Source organism: Vipera berus (assembly GCF_964194415.1).
Source record: "Vipera berus genome assembly, chromosome: Z".
NCBI lineage: Eukaryota > Metazoa > Chordata > Lepidosauria > Squamata > Viperidae > Vipera > Vipera berus.
The window spans coordinates 47,026,241-47,045,656 of NC_138205.1; the positions used below are offsets into that span (position 1 = coordinate 47,026,241).

At 38.3% G+C, this 19,416-nt stretch overlaps 2 protein-coding genes across 4 annotated transcripts in view; both read right to left on the minus strand.

The window, feature by feature from the left end:
* Nucleotides 1-918, minus strand: part of ITGA2B (integrin subunit alpha 2b) — a 53,318-nt gene extending 52,400 nt beyond the window's left edge. Inside the window, exon 1 of the mRNA XM_081344313.1 lies at nt 541-918. Coding sequence (XP_081200439.1) covers nt 541-725 — 185 coding nt within the window. The 5' untranslated portion in view covers nt 726-918. The remainder of the gene's footprint in view (nt 1-540) is intronic.
* Nucleotides 919-4,131: 3,213 nt separating this feature from the next.
* Nucleotides 4,132-19,416, minus strand: part of GPATCH8 (G-patch domain containing 8) — a 121,525-nt gene continuing 106,240 nt past the window's right edge. For 2 of the 3 annotated variants that reach the window (XM_081344310.1, XM_081344311.1), the window contains exons 7-8: nt 11,647-11,777; nt 4,132-10,725 (exon numbers count right to left, since the gene is read on the minus strand). In XM_081344310.1, coding sequence (XP_081200436.1) covers nt 6,918-10,725; nt 11,647-11,777 — 3,939 coding nt within the window. In that variant the 3' untranslated portion in view covers nt 4,132-6,917. The remainder of the gene's footprint in view (nt 10,726-11,646; nt 11,778-19,416) is intronic. The other variant, XM_081344312.1, reaches the window with a different exon arrangement.

Here is a 19,416-nt window from a genome sequence, read left to right on the forward strand (position 1 = left end):
TAACAAAACACCATTCTATTTACTTTAACTTTAGCATGTTGTAATGAACTTTGCTTAGTTGCTAGCTTAAGAATAATCATTTGACTTTCATTCTTCCAAATAAAATTTTTGATCTGGAAAAGTACTCTCTTTTTAAGAAACAAATTATATGTAGCTACTGGATATCGAGAATCAGGAAGAGATAATTATTTTTGTATTCCCATGGAATATTGAGGCCCAACTCTTATGTTGTCCAGCTTTAATGAATCTTTCCAGATAACACAGTATTGTCTTGGAATTTGTGTGAATTATTTTAATTATAAATTAATTTTAATTTTAATTATTTTAATAATCTTAAAAAAACTTAGCTTTTAAACCCATATTCAAGATTTCACAAACATCAGAACATCATTAAAGTTCTCTGCTTGGGAATATCTCTCTAGTATTTATCCAAAAATAAATTGTGCTGACGATGTCACAAGAAACTGATTACCTTGTATTCCCTGATTCCTGTAACGTTAACAATGCCAGTCTACTATTCTCTGCCCAATATGGTCCTACCTTCCTTTACTGTCCTGGAAGAAGTCCAAGGCAAATCCAAAATAGCTTCCAGTAGGGCCAGAATACACAGTGGGGGCATCTGCATACAAATTGAGGGTCCATCCTCTTTGGCAAAGGAATAGAAATCCCACCAGGAAGGGCCAGACCGTGACCAGCGAACCCAAGGACCTGTAGCCTTTAACCATCTTCTTCGTATTCCTTCTTTCCTGGCACTATGCTGTTCATGCTATAAAACTAACTCTATCATACCCCTAATAACCACAACCATGACACACTTCCTAAATTGCTTCCTCCTTGCAGTCATCATGAGCTAAAGATATCAATTTATCAGACATCCTGCAGAGGTTCCCCAGCAGGTCCTCCATGAATATAACAATAAAACATGGGAACGATGTCATGGCTGCCTTTGAAACAAGCTGAAGCAAACTTCTATTAGGGCCCAATAATTGTTGCAAAGAAGCATTAACCCTCCATTGCCATTATTTATTAATTTACATATTTATGAACTGCAATTTTCATACATTGATTGGATTGGATGGGGACTTCTTAAAATAGATAACTGCTTAAGTATCTTGTGACAGACTTTGGGATGGAGGAGAGGCAGGTGCTTCAAGTCAGTTTAATTAGCTTAAGGTAACCCAGTTTTGCAGCTTAGTGCTAAGGCAGGACTAGTTTTCCAGTTTCTAGCCCGATGCCTCACCACTACACTAAACTGTGTAGTGACAGCCAGTTTTTATATACATACTATTCTTTAAACTGATAAATTAGCAGGGAGAATGTACAGCCTTTTCTCAATAAAAATAAAATTTTTAACAAATGAAAAGTAGGGGGAGAATTTGTTAATATTCTAGCCAGGAAACCTAGGCAATCTTAGGTAAGGAAAAAGATGGATTCTAATTTAAAATGAATTGTAAGCAGTATTGGCTGACAAAGCTGTTTATTCCAGGAGGAACTGATTAACTGATCCTGAGGAACTTGAGGCAAAGCCAGATGGTATCTGAAGACTGTAAATGAATGAAACATGGGCAATTTGGGATGATGGTGGTGGCTGAAGATAGAAGACTCCATCCTGCTTGTGCCAGTGATGCTTAATCAAGCATATATAAATCAAATCCCCACTTTACTTTTTTACTGCTGCTTCTCAGAAGGGCTGCAGAAGAGTTGGGAAAGTCCAGCAGAGAAGTGTCTTAGGTATCATTTGTATTGTGAAAGCAGTACCTCTTCTTATTTCCACTCGAATGGAAATAAAATTATTATATTTTTAGTATGCTTTGTGGGATAATTTCCTGTAAATTTACAAAGCCCTTGTAACATATTTCCTAACTCTAATACATGGTGACTCTATGAGCAGGTAAGCTTGGTAGAAAAAATGTTTAAAAAGTTAGATAATGCTGAGATATTACAAACTTGCCCTCCCCACAACCCCCCCCCCAGAGATAGCAGATGTTGGGTTTCGGATAGATCCTTATGTAAGATGCTAAGAAGAAACAAGTGTCAACCTTATAAATATAATACTTTTTCTCCCCAAGATTCCCATGATATGATTCATATCACAGATAATGAGCAAATTCACTAAGAGGGCTGCTTTTTTTTAAATCGCCAAGCAGCCTCCATTTTCTTCCTGAGGAAAGAGCATGGACTGTTAACTTTCAGGAAACAACTGTTATCAACATTAGTTCCCAACATGCTTCATAGTTATAATTAAAAATTGTTGTAGAATTTTTTGTTATTTTTATTCACTGGATTTAGAAGCTGTTCCAACCAAACCGACTGAATTTAAGGGATGTAAAACAAAAGGATTTTTTTAAAAAAATATTTAAGGAGTCTATTTTCTGAGATGAACACCACCAGCTTAGCCACTAAACAATTATTTATTGCCTTTCCTGCAAACAATTTTTGTCAGGCACTGGTATCTTTCAAGCAATTTTTTACCAATTTACCAGACTAGTAATACATATTTTTGAATAAAAGCTTAGATGTTGCTATTGAATTCTACACTTTTAAGAATAAACTTGTAAAGTACAGTGCAGCAGATAAAATTGTGACTCTCATTTGGTACAAGACTTGCATGCTTGACACCATAGCCATTGCATTAGGTCAAAACTCTCCAGTCATTACAAGCTTTTTTCTTTTTAAAAAGACATTTGAAGTCTACCTACAGCAATTCCAAATTAAGTTAGGCAGAGGAAGGTTAATACCAAATAATGTCTTGTACTTTAGGGAAAAAAAATAGCAAGAATAGTAACAATAATGTGTCTTCAACAGAACATCACTAGAGTCCCAAGGGGTATTTATTGACAAGAACAATACATATACCATCCTGTATTTATTTTGCACTGCTGTTAAAATTGCCATCTGATGAACATTTAATTCACTTCAACTGGGTTCTAGAAATGAGTTTATGATCAGCCTGTTCAGGTTTCTGTTGAATATAAGTTATTTAATTATCTGTATTACTTGTAATATTTAAAAATAATATATAGTTTCTCAAGTTACATTTTTAAAACAATGAAATCTTGTTAGTACTTGCTTATGAAGCAATCTTATATAGTAATAGTGTATCACATAGAAAGGCTGCATGTGGCACCAAATTTAAGAGTACATTACCTCAATTTGAAGAGTGCCAATTGAAATGACTACAAATAGCTTTTAGCCAAAAGCAAATAATGTGATGAAAATAAGGAATTGAAGTGTATTTTTAAATCAGATATATTAAGCCTTTAATCAGTTAATAAAGTAAGTAGAGTAATAGATCTGGTATTACTATGATAGCCTTTACTAATAAGGATCAAACAGTAGGCTGTGTAGTTTTCAAACCTAAGGTATTTACTGTACAACACAGGACATGAGAAGGATATTAAGAGTTCTGAGATAGGATTTTAATTTGAACATTAGTTTTCAAAGTCTGTATTAACTGACAATAGTTCTTTTAAACATAAAATGACTCTCTCCCATTTGAAACTATGGCTCAATTAGATTTGCAGGACATTTTTTTGGTAAAATTGACTTTGTATCCTTATCTATTGGGAGAACAGTTCCTGCTTTGCATACATGAACAGGCCTTGTTATCAACTTAGTGCAGTTGCTCCACTATGCATGGAGAAACCAGCATAGATAGGCCTTATCGAAAAGCCAGAATACCGACTAGTCACTAGAGGCTTCCCTTTAAAAAGTAATATTAAATATGAAATTCCTCTAGTGTTTTTCAATCTTGACAACTCACAATTCTTTTTCCTTTACATAAGCATTAACCCAGGTGTCAGTGCTACAGTTATTCTTAATGCTAGTATCCAGTCTGACCTGGATGTGCTTGAGATTCCTTAATATGCTCACATTGACTGCTTGTTGATATTCATTGATCCAGGTTTGATGGTGCAGGCCTATAAACATTCTAATGCATGGAAAGCTTTCTACAAATTAGTATAAAATCATAATCCCTTCTGGATAGTCACAACCATTTATGAGTTAATTGTGGTAATAGCAGCTGGGGACACACACATATCTACACATATTTTCTTGGGGCTTGTTGAATTCCATCTGCTTTTTAACATTAAAAAACACCAAAAAATAGGAGGCTAGTATGCTTCAAAGCAAAGTAAAAGCACTTTTATTTCAAGAATAACACCCTGATGGAAACCGTAACTTTTCTTGAAAAGTGAAAATGGCTGGTTATAGCTCAGTCCTTTGCCTAAAAATATGTCCTCATGCCAAAAAGAATTGTTAAGTCAATTAGGAGGAGATAACATATAGTATTGATCTTTATGGTAATAGAGGGAGTTGCCCTTCCTGACAGATGTTGGAGGTTGAATGACAATTGTAGCAGCTTCTCCACACACTTTTCAATTCCACTCTCTCCTCCTGAGCTAATTAATACAGTATCTGAATTTTGCTGCAGGGGAATGGAGTCATTTTCTTCATTGCCTTAAGTTACTAATTCTTGGGGTAGACCTGAGTGTTTTTTCTAGACAAAGTGCAAAAGATGGTAAACAAAAGCTTTCTATTGTAATCTTCTTTTCCACGTTTCTCCATGGTTTTTGTAAAGTGATGTTTGAATAGCCAGTATATTGGTACATCAGCGTGAATGGTATTTTATACCCGAGTATTTTTATAAGTTGTATTTCATATGCTTCAAAATATCAGAATGAACATCATTGCACACACAATATGCAATGTTTACATATGGTTAGATAAACTATATGTAATGTACTGAGCCAGGTTTATAGGACTTCTTTTTGCTAAGACATATTAGAACTAGCAACTTGATTCTGCTTCTTTGGAAAGATTATAGTGTTTATTTTTCTCATTTTTACAGTGTTTGTGTGTATGTATGCGTATATGTACACACGCGTATATGTGTGTGTGTACATACACATACACACTTACATACTTTTATGTGTCAAAATTTAATATAGCCTGCTGAGACTGAAATAATAGCGTGTTCTTTGTTGGAACAGTTCTTGCAGAAGTCCAGTCTCCTCTTATGCCCCACTGGAATGCTGGATGTTGAATCTTAATCTTAGGGGAATGAAGCACTCAGTAATTACAGAAATACGTTTTGCTACCCCAGTTATCTAAGCAATTAGATACTGAGTCCCTTGGTCAGAACAGCATTTTTCTTTTCCAGTGCTTTTTTTTTAACTAGCAAAGTATCAGGAGCCTAGAGTCTGATATATTCAGAGAAGCAAATAACAATTGGAAGTTTTGAAGTGGAGGCCATTTTCCATGATCAACATTATCAGGAGTTGGATGGTTATGTTATAAATAGCCGTGGTTTCACAGAAAGCTCACTTTCTTTTCTTGCCTTCTTTTCCCCCACCAGAGATGAAGAAATTAAGTGAAAGAATTAAATGTAACAAAATTAGTCTCTCTCCTAAGGCAGACATTCTCTCCATTAAAAGGGATAGCTCTGAAATCAGGTAACATCACTTCATTTGGGAGGAATCCAAATAAAAACACACCACTCAGAATCTTTCCAAAGCATATACAGTAAAGGCACACGTTTAAACAACAGCCTTAACATAAACACAAGTGTGTGTGCTTAGATACACACACAAAACCACACACACACAGTCACACACCTCTATATCGAAACTTTGTTGCTGCAAAGACTTAGGTCCCAAGAAAAATTATTAGACTTTTGAAATTTTCTTCTGATTGGAAAGTCATTTGGACTTTCTTTTCTGCCCGTCCAATGGGCTACTTCTTTCCAAATAGCAGCCTGGCTCCTGACAAGAGTAAAAATCAAAGTATCAGACAGGCTTCACAGATCTTCCAAGGTATGTCACTATAGTTGGTGAAATTCATTAGCTATGGTACAAAAAGGGTTGTATCACTGCTCCTTACTTTATTCCCAATTTTCTCCAGTAAAAAGTAACTCCTATTTTTTCCCTTTTCATGGCACCCAAGAAAACAAAACTGAGCTTGAATACACATGCTTGGAGTCTTCTTATGCCTTTGCCATAACAAGCTCTGGAACTTTTGTTGCAAGCTTTCTTTCCAATTACATCAAAATGTATAGATAACCGAAACAACCTGAATAAGTACCACTCAGAGAGCTAGCTAGAAAAATGTTATTGCAGTATACTATCATTATGGAACATTTGTCAGAAGAGCTACAAAAAGCAGCATTGACATGTACAGAGTTCAGTGCAATTTTTAAAAACCTTTTCTCTTCTGAAAAAAATCATAAGTTAATAAGGAGCCATCAAATATTACAGAGGACAGAATACAAGTCATATTCTGGATGTTCCCAAGATTCCAGTACAACATATTGCTTCAAAGACTAATAAAGGAATTATTTTCTGTTCCTTCCCCTTGTGGCAGTGGCAGAGGGAGGATAGCAGGGCCAGGCTCGCTTGAGAAGAAAGCTTGCTGTTTGTAATAATCAGCAGGTTGTTGAAAATGGTTCTTGGTAGGGTAAGGAGACGAACTGAGGAATGGGTTGGATGTTGACTATATCTTGACTCTTTTGCTTAAGCTTTAAAGTGAACTCAAATAAATAGCAAATAAGGAAGGCAAATAATTTAGATATTATTCACTCAGAATTTCAAGGTGGAGGAAATGATTTAAAAACACAAGCATTAGTAATTAAGAGGGGCATAACTGCTGAAGAACTTCACATTCATATAGATGTGAATAAGTCACCTCTCTGGGTGCAGAGGACCCTGAAAATACTGACAAGCAGGACTCCAGCAACATTTCCCCCCTTTGCATGGATATGTTACATTCACTTCCCCTTTCCACACCTAGTTCTCCCATTTCACTATTCTCAGGTGGTGTCAGTCATGGCCTTCAGACAGTCTGTACAAAACACCAATGCACACAGAGATATATGCCCTTATCTTTTCCCCCAAAGAGGCCACATCTTTCTCATTTCTTCATGTGCCATGACTAGGGGGATGCTGCAAATCCTGCCCTGAGAAAATGGGGTGCAGAAGGGGATGGAGATGTAATGCTGTGGCAGCAGCGGTTGCTGGTCGGGGAGCTAAGAGAGTTGGGTACAGGGCAGCATGGGGGACAGGATGAAATGTGAAAGGACCTGGGTGGATGGCAGAAGCAGGGATAATATGGATGGGATGGCTGGCCAGGAATGTAGCAGGGTGCCCTGGGATGATTGAATGAGTTAAGTGGGATAATGATATAGGCGTCAAATGGGGCTGGGGAATGTGATGTACTTGAGCAAGAGGCTGAGGATGTGGGTGAGGGTGGATTCCTATGGCTGCTGCTGCTGCAGCTGCATGATGCTGCAGGATGGCATGCTGCACAGTGGTAATGGAAGTGGCTGCAGCTGCCGTAGGTTGTTGGATATGAATGGGCTGCAAGGTAGGGGCTGTGGCAGGAGCTAGGGCAGCTGAGGTTGGAAAGGTCTTGACCTGCTTGGCAAGAAGCTGTTGCTGAATATGTTGCTGAGCTGCTTGTTGAAGCTTGCTATATTTCTCCATCTCTTCTGGTGTGAAGGTGATGGGCTGACTCTCCAGAGGTGCCAGGGAAGAGTCCTCAGTGCCTTCAGGCTCCCCACTGATGGTAGGCTCCCCACTTTGTGCTACGTAACTAGGAAAATGCTCGACATCAGGGACTAAAGGTACCATCCTTCCTTCTATAGAGACAGATTGGTTTCCACTGTCAAGAGGCTCTAAAGCTTCATTTTCATTGGAATCAGGGAGGAAGTTGTGCGGCACAACCAGGTCTCCAGTTCCATACTGCTCTGGGAGTACTGGGGCCTCAAGAGGAACAGGAACTAGCTTTGTGGCTACTTCTGGGTTCTGATCAGCTGAAACATTGTCCTGTATTCCAATCACTATGGTTTCCTCCACTTGAGGTTGGCTTGCTGAAACAATGTCTCCACTCTCATGAGTTGTTTCATCCATCTCGGTTAGTTCCAATTCTTCTCTTTCTAAACCAGATTCCTCACACTGCTTGATGCTTGGTTTCCTAACTGCAGGAAGTTTTCCAATTAATGGAAGAACAGGCTTATTGCCTAATGAGGGAGGAAGCTTTGGGCCAAAGTAGCCCTGTGGTGGATCTTTCAGTTTAATTCCTACCTTGTGAGATCCTGCAATGGAATCATCATTGCTGCTAGATTTCTTCTCTACTTTTCTACACTGTATTTTTTCCAAAAGGAGCTTAGCTGTGGCAGAATTTTTCTCCTCAGAGTTACAGCTGTTCCCAAAGTTAGAGCTGCTGATATTCTGAGAGAGACTAGAGGCTCCTGTAGCTTCTTCTCCTCTGCCCTCGTCCTTTCTTGCAAACCCTTCACCTTGTCTGACTTTGAAATAATGAGGAGACTGTGAGCGGTAGATCTTGGACCGGATGAAATCACGACGGCCAGATCTTCTCTCCCCAGGGCTTTCATGACCACGGGATCCCTTCCGTGAGAGAGATCTCTGTGAAAGGCTTCTTGTGCTCCGACTACGTTCTCGGCTGTAGCTTCTGCTCCGTTTCCAGCTATGTCCTGTTCGGCTCCTGCTCCGTCGCTTACTTCGACTGTGGCTACAGCTACTGCTGCGCGTCCTTCCTCGACTTCTAGTCCTTGACCTCCCTCTGGTGTGAGTTCGACTTCTGCTCCTGCTCCGGGACCTGCTTCTGCTTAGGCTGTAGTCATCTTCTGAAGAGGAGTACTTGCGCCTCTTTGACCTGCGCTTGGAACTGGTATAATCTGAATCATCCTCTGAGTCATGGGAGTGCTTAGTACGACTTTGTGATCGGTCACTGTAGTCGCTATAGCTGTCTTCTGAGTAGCTATGACGCCGACTGTACCGACTATTGTCAGAGGAAGCATATGAAGTTGAAGTGTAGGATCTCTGAGATGATCTTCTTGAGGAGTGTCTATGTCCTGACCGGGAGCGGCTTCGTGAACAGTCACTGCCAGAGTCATAATCATCACTATATTGTGATGCTGATTTCTGCCTGAAGTGCTTGTGGCAGGAGGAATCTCCATCACTCTCATAGCCACCACTGCTCTGTTGGCCTCGATGACTGAGATAAACTGAAGTGGAGGTGGAAGGTCGTCTTTTGCTTGCAGACAAAGTCTGCTGCAAGTCTCCCTTGGTTTTTTTGTTGCCATAATCTTGGGAAGAAGTACCACCATCCTCTTTCTTACTGCTTTCTTCAATAGAAAGAGACTTCCTCTGAGAGTCTTGTACACACCACTTTCTTTTTTTAGAATAGCCAGTATCTTCAGTCTTTTGCATCCGTTCAGCCTCAGTAGGAAAAGATGATTTGTTCTTTTTGTGCTTGTGTTTCTTCTGCTTCTTAGATTTATCTTCTGCTAAGTCCTCTTCTCTGCTTTTCTCCTCTGCCTCACATTTGCGCCTGTGTTTACGTTTGGTGGATTTTTTGTGCTTCTTCTTCTTTTTGTGTTTGTGAGACTTCCCCATTTTGTCTTTGCGACTAATAAGATTGCCTCTGCTGCTGTCTTCCAGATTTTCACTTTTGCCAGTTCTTATAGGGCTGACGTCCTGCTTGCCACACATTACCAAGGTCTTGCTTTCTGGCACTGCAGTTGAACCTCCAGCTAGAATATCCTTCTCTTTGCTTTTGCTTGGATCACTATCTTCAGCAGCTTGTATTTTCTCCTTAGAAAGATTTATCGTACCTTTCTGTTTTTCTGTTCCTTTCATTTTAGTGTCTTTGTTACGAGACCGCTTAAAATCAAAATATAAAGGATTGCAGCTATATGACACAGAGGGTTCTGCTCTAGTGAAGATCAGCAGTTCTGAGGGCCACTGGAGGGTGGTGCTCTCATCCTTACTCAGAACAGGGAAGAACGGCCCTGTTAAATGCTTAGGCCCTTCTGTGGTTTCCTTACTAGTTCCTGGAGCCTGGGGAATCTCTTTAATGACATCTGAATCTAGAGAATTATTTTCCTTAAGTTGTTTTCCTTCTTGCTTGCCTGTTTCCCCCAAAATGTCCTTACCTTCCATTTTGTTGCTTTGGTTGGCAGGACTCTGCTCCTTCTGAGGGATCACACATTCTGCTGCTGTCTCCTTCTCATCACTTTTTGCCACTCTGAGTTTGGGAGAATTGTTTTGTTTCCTTTCACGGGCTATTTTTTTGCTTGCAGCTTCTGCTTCTACTTGGTCTGTTGCCTTCATAAACAGCAAAAACTGGAAGTTGGGCTTCACCTTACAATGTGCAGGGGGAATATAATGATAATATTCTGGTTCTGCTGTCACTGGTCCATCATCCCGTTTCATCTTTTTTAGCTTTGATAATGTGACATCTTTCTCATGTGATTGCTCATCTTCTTCTCCCTTGCTGTCAGGGCTGTTTGTTCCCTCAATTTCTCCAATTTTTCCCAAAGTTCCAGAATCTGAATAGGCTCTTTCATCACTTTTAACTTCATCATCAGGAGAACTGGATTCATCCACATGGTCTTTGAATACTGAAGCAATTGATTCTAGTTTTACAGGGGCCTTTTTAGCAAATGAGAAAGAAACACCTGTCTTGTTAATTCCCAGTCCAACAGCTTGTGATATCTGGGCAGGAACTTGAGAAAGTCCAGGACTATTACTGATTTGCCCACTACTGTAAGTTATACCCTTATCCATGGTCATGTTGCTAGCTTGCCCAGAGGCTGGTGAGGAGGAGGAGCAACTACCAAGAAAGGTTGAATCCACATCATCCTCTCCTTCTTCATCTACTGCCACAGTAGTAGTTCTAAACATCGGCCCACTTCCTGGAGCACTGGAAGACAGGGAAGGAGAAAAAGCAGGCCAAAAAAGAGAATAGAAAACATAATTATTAACATTTTCACCTTACTGTTACACCCTAAACTTTACTCTATGCATATGCAATCTTTTTACCTTTTGTACAATTGTTCTGTAAGCAATGAATATATTCAGTAACCATTATTTTGAAATTTCTCTTTCCCTATAGAATTTGTTTAATAAGTTACTCTTACAAGCACAATGGAAATGTGACTCTGTTCTAAAGCATACATTTGTGAGAAAGTGTATTAACTCAGCATAAAATTTAAACCTAGTTGTATACAATACCAGCCTTCAAAATCGAGGGCAAAAAAACCCCTCAAAATGAGTGGGAATGAAGTAACACACAGTTCGGATACATACAAAGAACTTTGTATGAATAAATGCCCTATTTGTTTTTGGGTTAGGTCTTTTTCATATAAAATACCAGAACTGTTGGCATTAATAATTCCAGTTCATTTTTGCACTCATATTACACCCTGCATTTAAAAAAAGTCATCCTAAATAAGTTCGAGAGAGGAGGTGGGCATTTCTTTTTTGAGAAAATGGCACATTAAAGTTTTGGTCTACAAAGGTTTAAGCAATTGCAGCAACACTCCATTCTGTCTTAGTCTATGACTTAAATAATTGCATTTTTAGTTACATGTCAGTCTAACGTGCATGTTGAAACAAAACTGCCTTTTGTTTTATCAGCACTGTGCAAATTCTGTCAGCTCAAATACCACATTAGGTTTTACAAGGATTATTGAAGACTAAATAAAAAACTGGAAGGGACCAGAAACCATAGTAGGCAGCTTGAGTGTTTTTACGGAACAAAATGGCCAAAAGCTCTATTTAAATACCACCCCCCAAACTCTAGTTTAAATATTCTGCATCCTTGTAGTAGGTCATAATTCACCATTCAGGTTGCTTCCTCTGTTCAGCCAGTTCATGCAGACGGCGAAGGGCTTTCTCCTGCTTTCTCTCATCTTTCCGGGATCTTGAGGAAACATTGCGAGCAAATTCTCTTTGCTTGAGATCTTTTAATCTCTGTATAAAATAAGAGGAGAAAATGATGGTATAATTTATGGAGAGAAAAACAGACAATTCTTTAAAATACATCATATCTTATGAAAAAAGACTGATATTAGCAGCATCACTCTAATTTCTAAACACTTTACTAATTTAGCCTTTACAATCTCCTTTTCATTATCACATTATGATATATATGCAAATGTATTAAATATCAGTGCAAGATGGAAACTGCAAAAGCACACCACAAAAAAACATTTATAAATGTAAAGGTTCAGCCTGCCTAAATACTCATTTCTATGCAGCCTGTTGCAGTATTTTACTCTAATTTATTTGTCCATAATTCACAAACTCCCCTGCAAATTCGGCCACGTTGGTCAGGGAAGGATGGAAATGGAGTCCAACTTGGATAGTAATCAAATCTTAGAAGCTGAATTCAATATGCAAGAGCAAAAGCACGAAAGAACCAGTTTCATTTGGAAGAGAAATGCTGCTATATTATGGTAAGCAGTAATTTTATATTCAAACTGTGTAAATCTGGAAAAAAGAGGCTATTATTCTTGTAAGATAATTAATAACAAATACATTCCTTAGGAATGATATAAGAGACTTTTGTAAGGGTAATTTAGAGGTCACTTGAAAAGACAAAGCTGGGTGGAAATGTACACAATTCCAAAATTGTGCAATTGTTTCCTTCTTAGAAATCACTATTCCTAAAATATTTGGGAGATATCTATGAAACTACATTTGATTTGTAATAGGAATTCTGAAGAAAGCTCAACTTCCCCCCCCAAGAGCTATATGAAATATATGGATATTTTTGTTTGTAAGGACAATATATAAATCAATTAAATGCATAAAATTTAATTAGAAAAAGCTGCAGAACTCTCTTATCTTGATTCTGTAATGTGTAAATGTCCCAAGTGGATAGTTTACTTTGCTCATTTTAACACAGACATATATATTAATATAGGAAAGTCAAATTTCATGTAAAGGATGGAGACAATACCCAAATTGGCAAATTGTGCAGCAGTGAAGTTCTTGGTGAGCCCCAAACAACAGAGATCTGCTATTAAAGAAAATTATACCCCAGTTTTAATGATGGGCCATGAGAATGTTTTTTACATAGTAGTTTAACAAGTGGGGAATGAAGAGCACTATGAGTTGTGCACATCTGGGAGGTTTTGCATGATTATATGGCTATACTTTTACTGGATGTCATGATATGGGTTTAAAGGAGCTTGTTTTATGTTTCAAGTGGTTAGCTTAGATTGCTTTTATATACTGAAATCATTTTCTGTGCACAGAAGAGACAGCTACTGTTACTAAAGCTGTGAACATTCTTAATTCTAAACCCTGCACTTTGTACCGAAACAACACAATTTGAAATAACACAATTCTACTCCAAGAAAAACCCGCTTCTTCAATGGATACTCATTCTGTCCAAGGTTCTTCTAGAAGAAGAACATGTACTGGTAAACACTGCCTCTTAATTCTCTGGATTGCTATGGGATGCTGCTACTACAACTTTTGTCCTCAATTTAAGGTCTCCATATATTGAATTTTACTTCCACTAATTTTCACACTTAACTCAGAAATAAGTAACCAAATGTGGCTGAAGGTTCATATACACCCAACTAACATCAGTTAAACTTGCCATCACGGATTTATCTGTGCAGGATAGGGAAAACCTTATCCTGCACAGATAAATCCTCTTTTTACTTTCCTGCATGGAACAAAGAGTTTTATATACAATGGACTTTCTCCACTAGGTAGGATATATGCTGGACACTAAAGGGAAAACACAGATCCTGCAGATTTTATCTGTGCTTTAGTCTTCAACTGCAAGCATGAAAGAGTTAGACTAAATCAAATAGAATTCATGCCACTATTGCCATTGTTGATTCTATGGAAGCACATGTATAAGTATTTCCTCAGTTTTAGTGTGAAAATATACAATGGAGACATTACCTTATCAGTATTTCTCTGTTTTATGCATACCCTATCCTTCCCCTTCAAAACAGAATAAGAGCAGATATAATAATCATGTTGGAAATGATACAGATTCACTCAAAGACAGATGAGTTGTCAGACTGATAGGATGACTTAGCCCTAGTAGTTCCCCATCCCTAGTGATTAGAAAAAACTCAAGTCTTAGTCATGACCCATTTCAATGATATACAACTTTATTGGGACCCACACTTGACTTTTGAGTGATATACTAGAGAATGCATTCTAGAAGTAATTGGTGAACCCAAACAAACACTATATTCAATGTACATTTAAATGTAACTAAAATACAGTTAAAATGATTACTTAGTGGTCAGGTATTTAATAATTTCTCAATTGTGTTCTATTACATATTACTATTTTGTAAAAGACCACAACCATGTCATCCAATGCATTATAAGTGTCACAGTTGCCGTAGTGTATTCTTCCTTCATAGTAACTAACAAACAGTAAAATGTTAGAATTATTTTTGCTCTGTCAGACATTAGAATTATCTATTCACACCCACTTTATATTCATTGAAGACTGGCATTTAAAAAATAATGTGAAATCATTCCAAAATAAGGAGGTATTACCTGTGTACATATCTTCAATTATGCAAGTAGGTATAGGTATGAAGAGAATTAGGGGAAAATCTGCTATATAGTCATCTGAGCTATCATACTTCAGTTGAAAATAACAACCATAACCCAACAGTTAAGCAACACAGACAAGATAGCCATTCCTTGTTAGCAGCTGCCATACTTAATGACCATTAGCAAATATGAGCCTAATGATTAAAACATCATTTTCTGACCAATGCATGCACTCATAAACAAATTTTGAGCGTCTGACAACAATGCATGCTAGAGCGAGAGAACTTTACCTAAATAAGAGCAACCAGTGATCTTTGTAGCATCTCTCTCTCTCCTCTCTCTCTCATGATCACTTAGTGACCATTTTGCTTCTGATTCAAGAAACAAATTGTGATCACTAATTGAGGATAGGATATATTTTTCGTTGCTTTTTAGCAAGCACCTAAATTTTTTGAAGCCCTATCTCTGTGGTGGCGAACCTGTGGCATGCAGAGCCCTCTCTGTGGACACACGCACCGTCACCCCAGTCCAAGGCTTTAAGTCCTGTCCATGAGCAACCTGCATCAAAACCTCCCCGGGCAAGTGACTTTTTAAGCTAGGTTTTATAAAATCTTTTCATTTTAGGCCTCCCCTGTGTGCAAAAAAAAAAAAAAGTTCAATCAATCAATTTCAACTTCTCGCGGGGAAAAAAAATCTTGCTCCCTCTTGTTCCACAGTAATACGCAAGGCGGCAAACAGCTGCGCCGTGCTGAAACCGACCATTTGCCACCTCCTGCCCAATGCTGCTGCCATGAGGCCACGGAACAAGCCAGGCGGTGGTAAGAAAACTGCTGCTGGAGGGCTGGCCTGGTATTTGCAGTGGGCTGCGGAGCCTCAGCGTGTGCTGGTTGAGGGGCTGGCAGGCTATGGCTGCTGACGGACACAGTTGGCCCCCATGCGCTCGCTGTCTTGCCTTGCCTTGCGGCAATGGCATCCCTACCCTGCCCCGCCTGGTCTCGCCTCACCCCGCAGGACAAGCCTCCTGCCCACCATTCCCACCTGCAGAGACCCCCCTGGATCTCCCCCAACCATGCTCAGCCCCAAAGGCGTCCGTCCCACCCCACAAGCAACATTGAGGTGGCCATGCCCACCCCGGCCACGCCCACCCAGTCTGCCATGACCACTGCAGCCACGTCCCCCCACTGGGATATGGCCACCCGGCATCCGACGATAAATAAGTGGGGTTTGGGTTGCAGTTTGGGCACTCAGTCTCTAAAGGTTTCACCATCACTGGCCTATGTAAATAATTTTCCCCTTTTTCCGATTACCCTTCTCATGAAGAACCCCACCTTCATCTTAAAAATAATTTTGTGAACATACTATGCTAGAAATTTTTATCATGATTTTAGATGTATTGACACAGCCGTTTACAAATATTTAAATCACAAATACTCCGCAAACGGTGGAGTATTTAGCCTTTTTTATTATCTTCCTATCCTAGAATGTACAGTTTAACATGCACTGTAGGTTTCCTAAGCTCTTTTGAGGTATAATACATTTTACATTGGTCCTCCTTTGGGGCAAAAATGCAGGAGCACCCCCACCGCCTCCAGTCTACTAAATTGATGAGCATTGATGGTGAGGCTCTTTTAACTAGCAAAAAGGGGGAAAAATGCCAGTGGAATTTTCTAATATTGAAAAAAGTGTTTCAGAAAATATAGCACAATAGAATTTTGAATTTTCTTTAAAAACTTATACCTCATTTTGGAAAGGCAAGGGAAGAGACAAGAATTAACTTACTATTAAGTCTCTAAAATATATTTCCTGAATTGTTCATTCTAGAAATAGGGAAAGAGGCAAGTCCCCAAGAAAAAGTACATTCAAATAGTCTGGTTTTGTAGGGAATGAGACTAAAAAGCCAAACTATTACAAGGGTATTTGAAGACGAATATGTAATACAACCTTCAATATTTCAGAATATAAATAAGTCACATTTATTTATAGAACTTATATGGCTGTCTCTCTCATACAATGATTCCAGTCACCTTATAACCATTAATAAAACTTAGTTTAAAAATGTATCCTCCCCCAGATCAACCTCCCATCTCCAACTAATCATAGACTAATGCTTGGAGGAAGACTCAGGGTCTTCATAGCTAAAAGGATAGTACATGCACAAGTATGATGAACCCAGAATACATTAGATCTGTGTCAGAAGGGACTCTTAAGTTTTGCTGTCTTTCATTTACTTCTAACTGAGCTTTGTTTACATGATGTATCTCAGTAGATTCTGAATATATTCCAGAAAGAGGCATATGAGCAAAACTAAGGCATTTTCTGGCTTGTGGAACTCCTTAATAAACAACTGAAAATAGATCACATTAGAAATGCCAGTGTTTTAAATGCAAATGTATATGGGCACTTTTATGATAAGCACTGTAATTTTCACTGAATATTCCTACTTTCTAAAGCACAAAGGTAAAGAATAACTGAACTGCAAAACCCAACAAAGAAATGTATTGCCACAATGAGATCAGGGAAATGTTTTTAGTTCAGTTCTCAAGAACAAAAAACAGTGTTTTCATCTCGATTAGTCAAGCCTTGGAAGTTATGGTAGTACTACAACTGAATGCTTCTCACACAAGGCATGTTTTTAGTGGTAACTGCATTATGAGATCCTTGACTAGAAATTCTTATCAGCAGACTTTATTAAGCTTTGATGACACAACACAAATTTAAATTATGCACTCTATATAAATATTTAGAACAAACTTGCCAAACGGAGTTTTTTTTTGAACTAGCATTCTAGCTTTAGTCTGGTTATTTGCACTGTGTGTAACCTGTGTTTTTTATGCATATCATATACATACATACATACATACATACATACATACATACATACATACATACTATATATATATGTCTGTGTGTGTGTGTGTGTGTGTGTGTGTGTGTGTGTGTGTTTGTGGATCTTTGGTCATTTGGGTTTTTTCCCACGTAGATTTGAAGGTGTAAACGCAACGTTTCGACGAAATCCCATCCGTCATCCTCAGGCTGGTGGCTTCAGCTTCCTTCTTCTGGGAGAAGCATATATGCTTCTCCCAGAAGAAGGAAGCTGAAGCCACCAGCCTGAGGATGACGGATGGGATTTCGTCGAAACGTTGCGTTTACACCTTCAAATCTACGTGGGATTTATATGATATATATATCATATGTTAACTATTAGATTACCTTGCTAGGCCCCAAACATGGGGCAAATCTTTATTTCCTGTTTTCAGCCTTATCTCAAAGGCCATCGAACAGGCTGTAGTCACACCGGACAGTTCATATATTTGTGTAAATTACTAACAAAGAATTAAGGGAGGCTGAGATGCATTTCTGACTCATTAGTCTTCATCAGTCAGTCATACCCTTCTGAGATTCGAACCTGGGCTGATTGCACATTAGGCAGTGTATTTACCTCTTGAGCCACAGGTTCTCTCTCGCTCTGTTAGCTTTCTGCAAGGGGAGAGATATGTGTCATATGTTAACTATTAGATTACCTTGCTATGCCCCAAACATGGGGCAAATCTTTATTTCCTGTTTTCAGCCTTATCTCAAAGGCCATCGAACAGGCTGTAGTCACACCGGACAGTTCATATATTTGTGTAAATTACTAACAAAGAATTAAGGGAGGCTGAGATGCATTTCTGACTCATTAGTCTTCATCAGTCAGTCATACCCTTCTGAGATTCGAACCTGGGCTGATTGCACAATAGGCAGTGTATTTACCATGTTTGGGGCCTAGCAAGGTAATCTAATAGTTAACATATGACACATATCTCTCCCCTTGCAGAAAGCTAACAGAGCGAGAGAGAACCTGTGGCTCAAGAGGTAAATACACTGCCTAATGTGCAATCAGCCCAGGTTCGAATCTCAGAAGGGTATGACTGACTGATGAAGACTAATGAGTCAGAAATGCATCTCAGCCTCCCTTAATTCTTTGTTAGTAATTTACACACACACACACACACACAGATATATATATATATAATGTTAAGTATTTGTCAAGGCTTTGTGATGACTGACTGATGAGAACATAAAGAGTTCAAAATGGCCATCTCAGCCTCCCAAAATTCTTTATTAGCAATTTGAATAATTTGCACAAATAATGAGCTGTCATAGTTGACTATATCCTGTGGATAAGCCTTGAGACAGGCCAAAGCAGGAATGAAAGAGTTAATTAGCAAGGTGCTTTCACAAAGCCTTGACAAATACTTAACATATATTTAGCCTTGCCTTCTAGCTAATAAAAAGAGAGAAAGAACCTGTGGCTCAGCAAGTTAAAACAACTGCCTAATATACAATCAGCCCAGGTTCGAATCTCAGAGAAAGGGTATGACTGACTGATGAGAACATAAAGAGTTCGAAATGGCCATCTCAGCCTCCCAAAATTCTTTATTAGCAATTTGAATAATTTGTGTATGTATGTATGCATGTATGTGTATATATATATATATATATATATATATATATATATATATATATATATATATATATATATATATATATATATATATATATATATATATATATATATATATATATATATATATATATATATATGGTTTTTATGCACATCACCTATGATATGCATAAAAATCCAATTAGTTTTTAAAAAACAAAGCTTGTCTTCTAATTATATTGTGGGATTTTTTGTTTTTGCTAGCTGCAAAGCTCCATCTGTTGGCCAAAAATTCAGGGTATAAATAGAACAAATCAAGCTGCTTTTCTTTTAGGAAAGAGATTGGGGTAAACAGAGGTCAAGAGCAGACCTCCAGAAGAAATTGACTAGCATACGTTTTTGTAAAAGGAAAAAAAGAGAAAGAAAGCAAAGGGAAAAAAAACAGTTGAAGAAAAAGTAATGATATGCATCTGTGAGAATTATCTTTAAAACTTTCTAAAGTTTTAGCCAAAGAGGCAGCATTGATTCTTCCACCAGAACAAAACAATGTTTCTATGCTGCTATAGTTGCCTACAATTTTGGAGACTGCTAAAACATCTAGAAAGTTGCCTTTTCATTATTTTAACTATAAAAGATTCAAATCACAGTA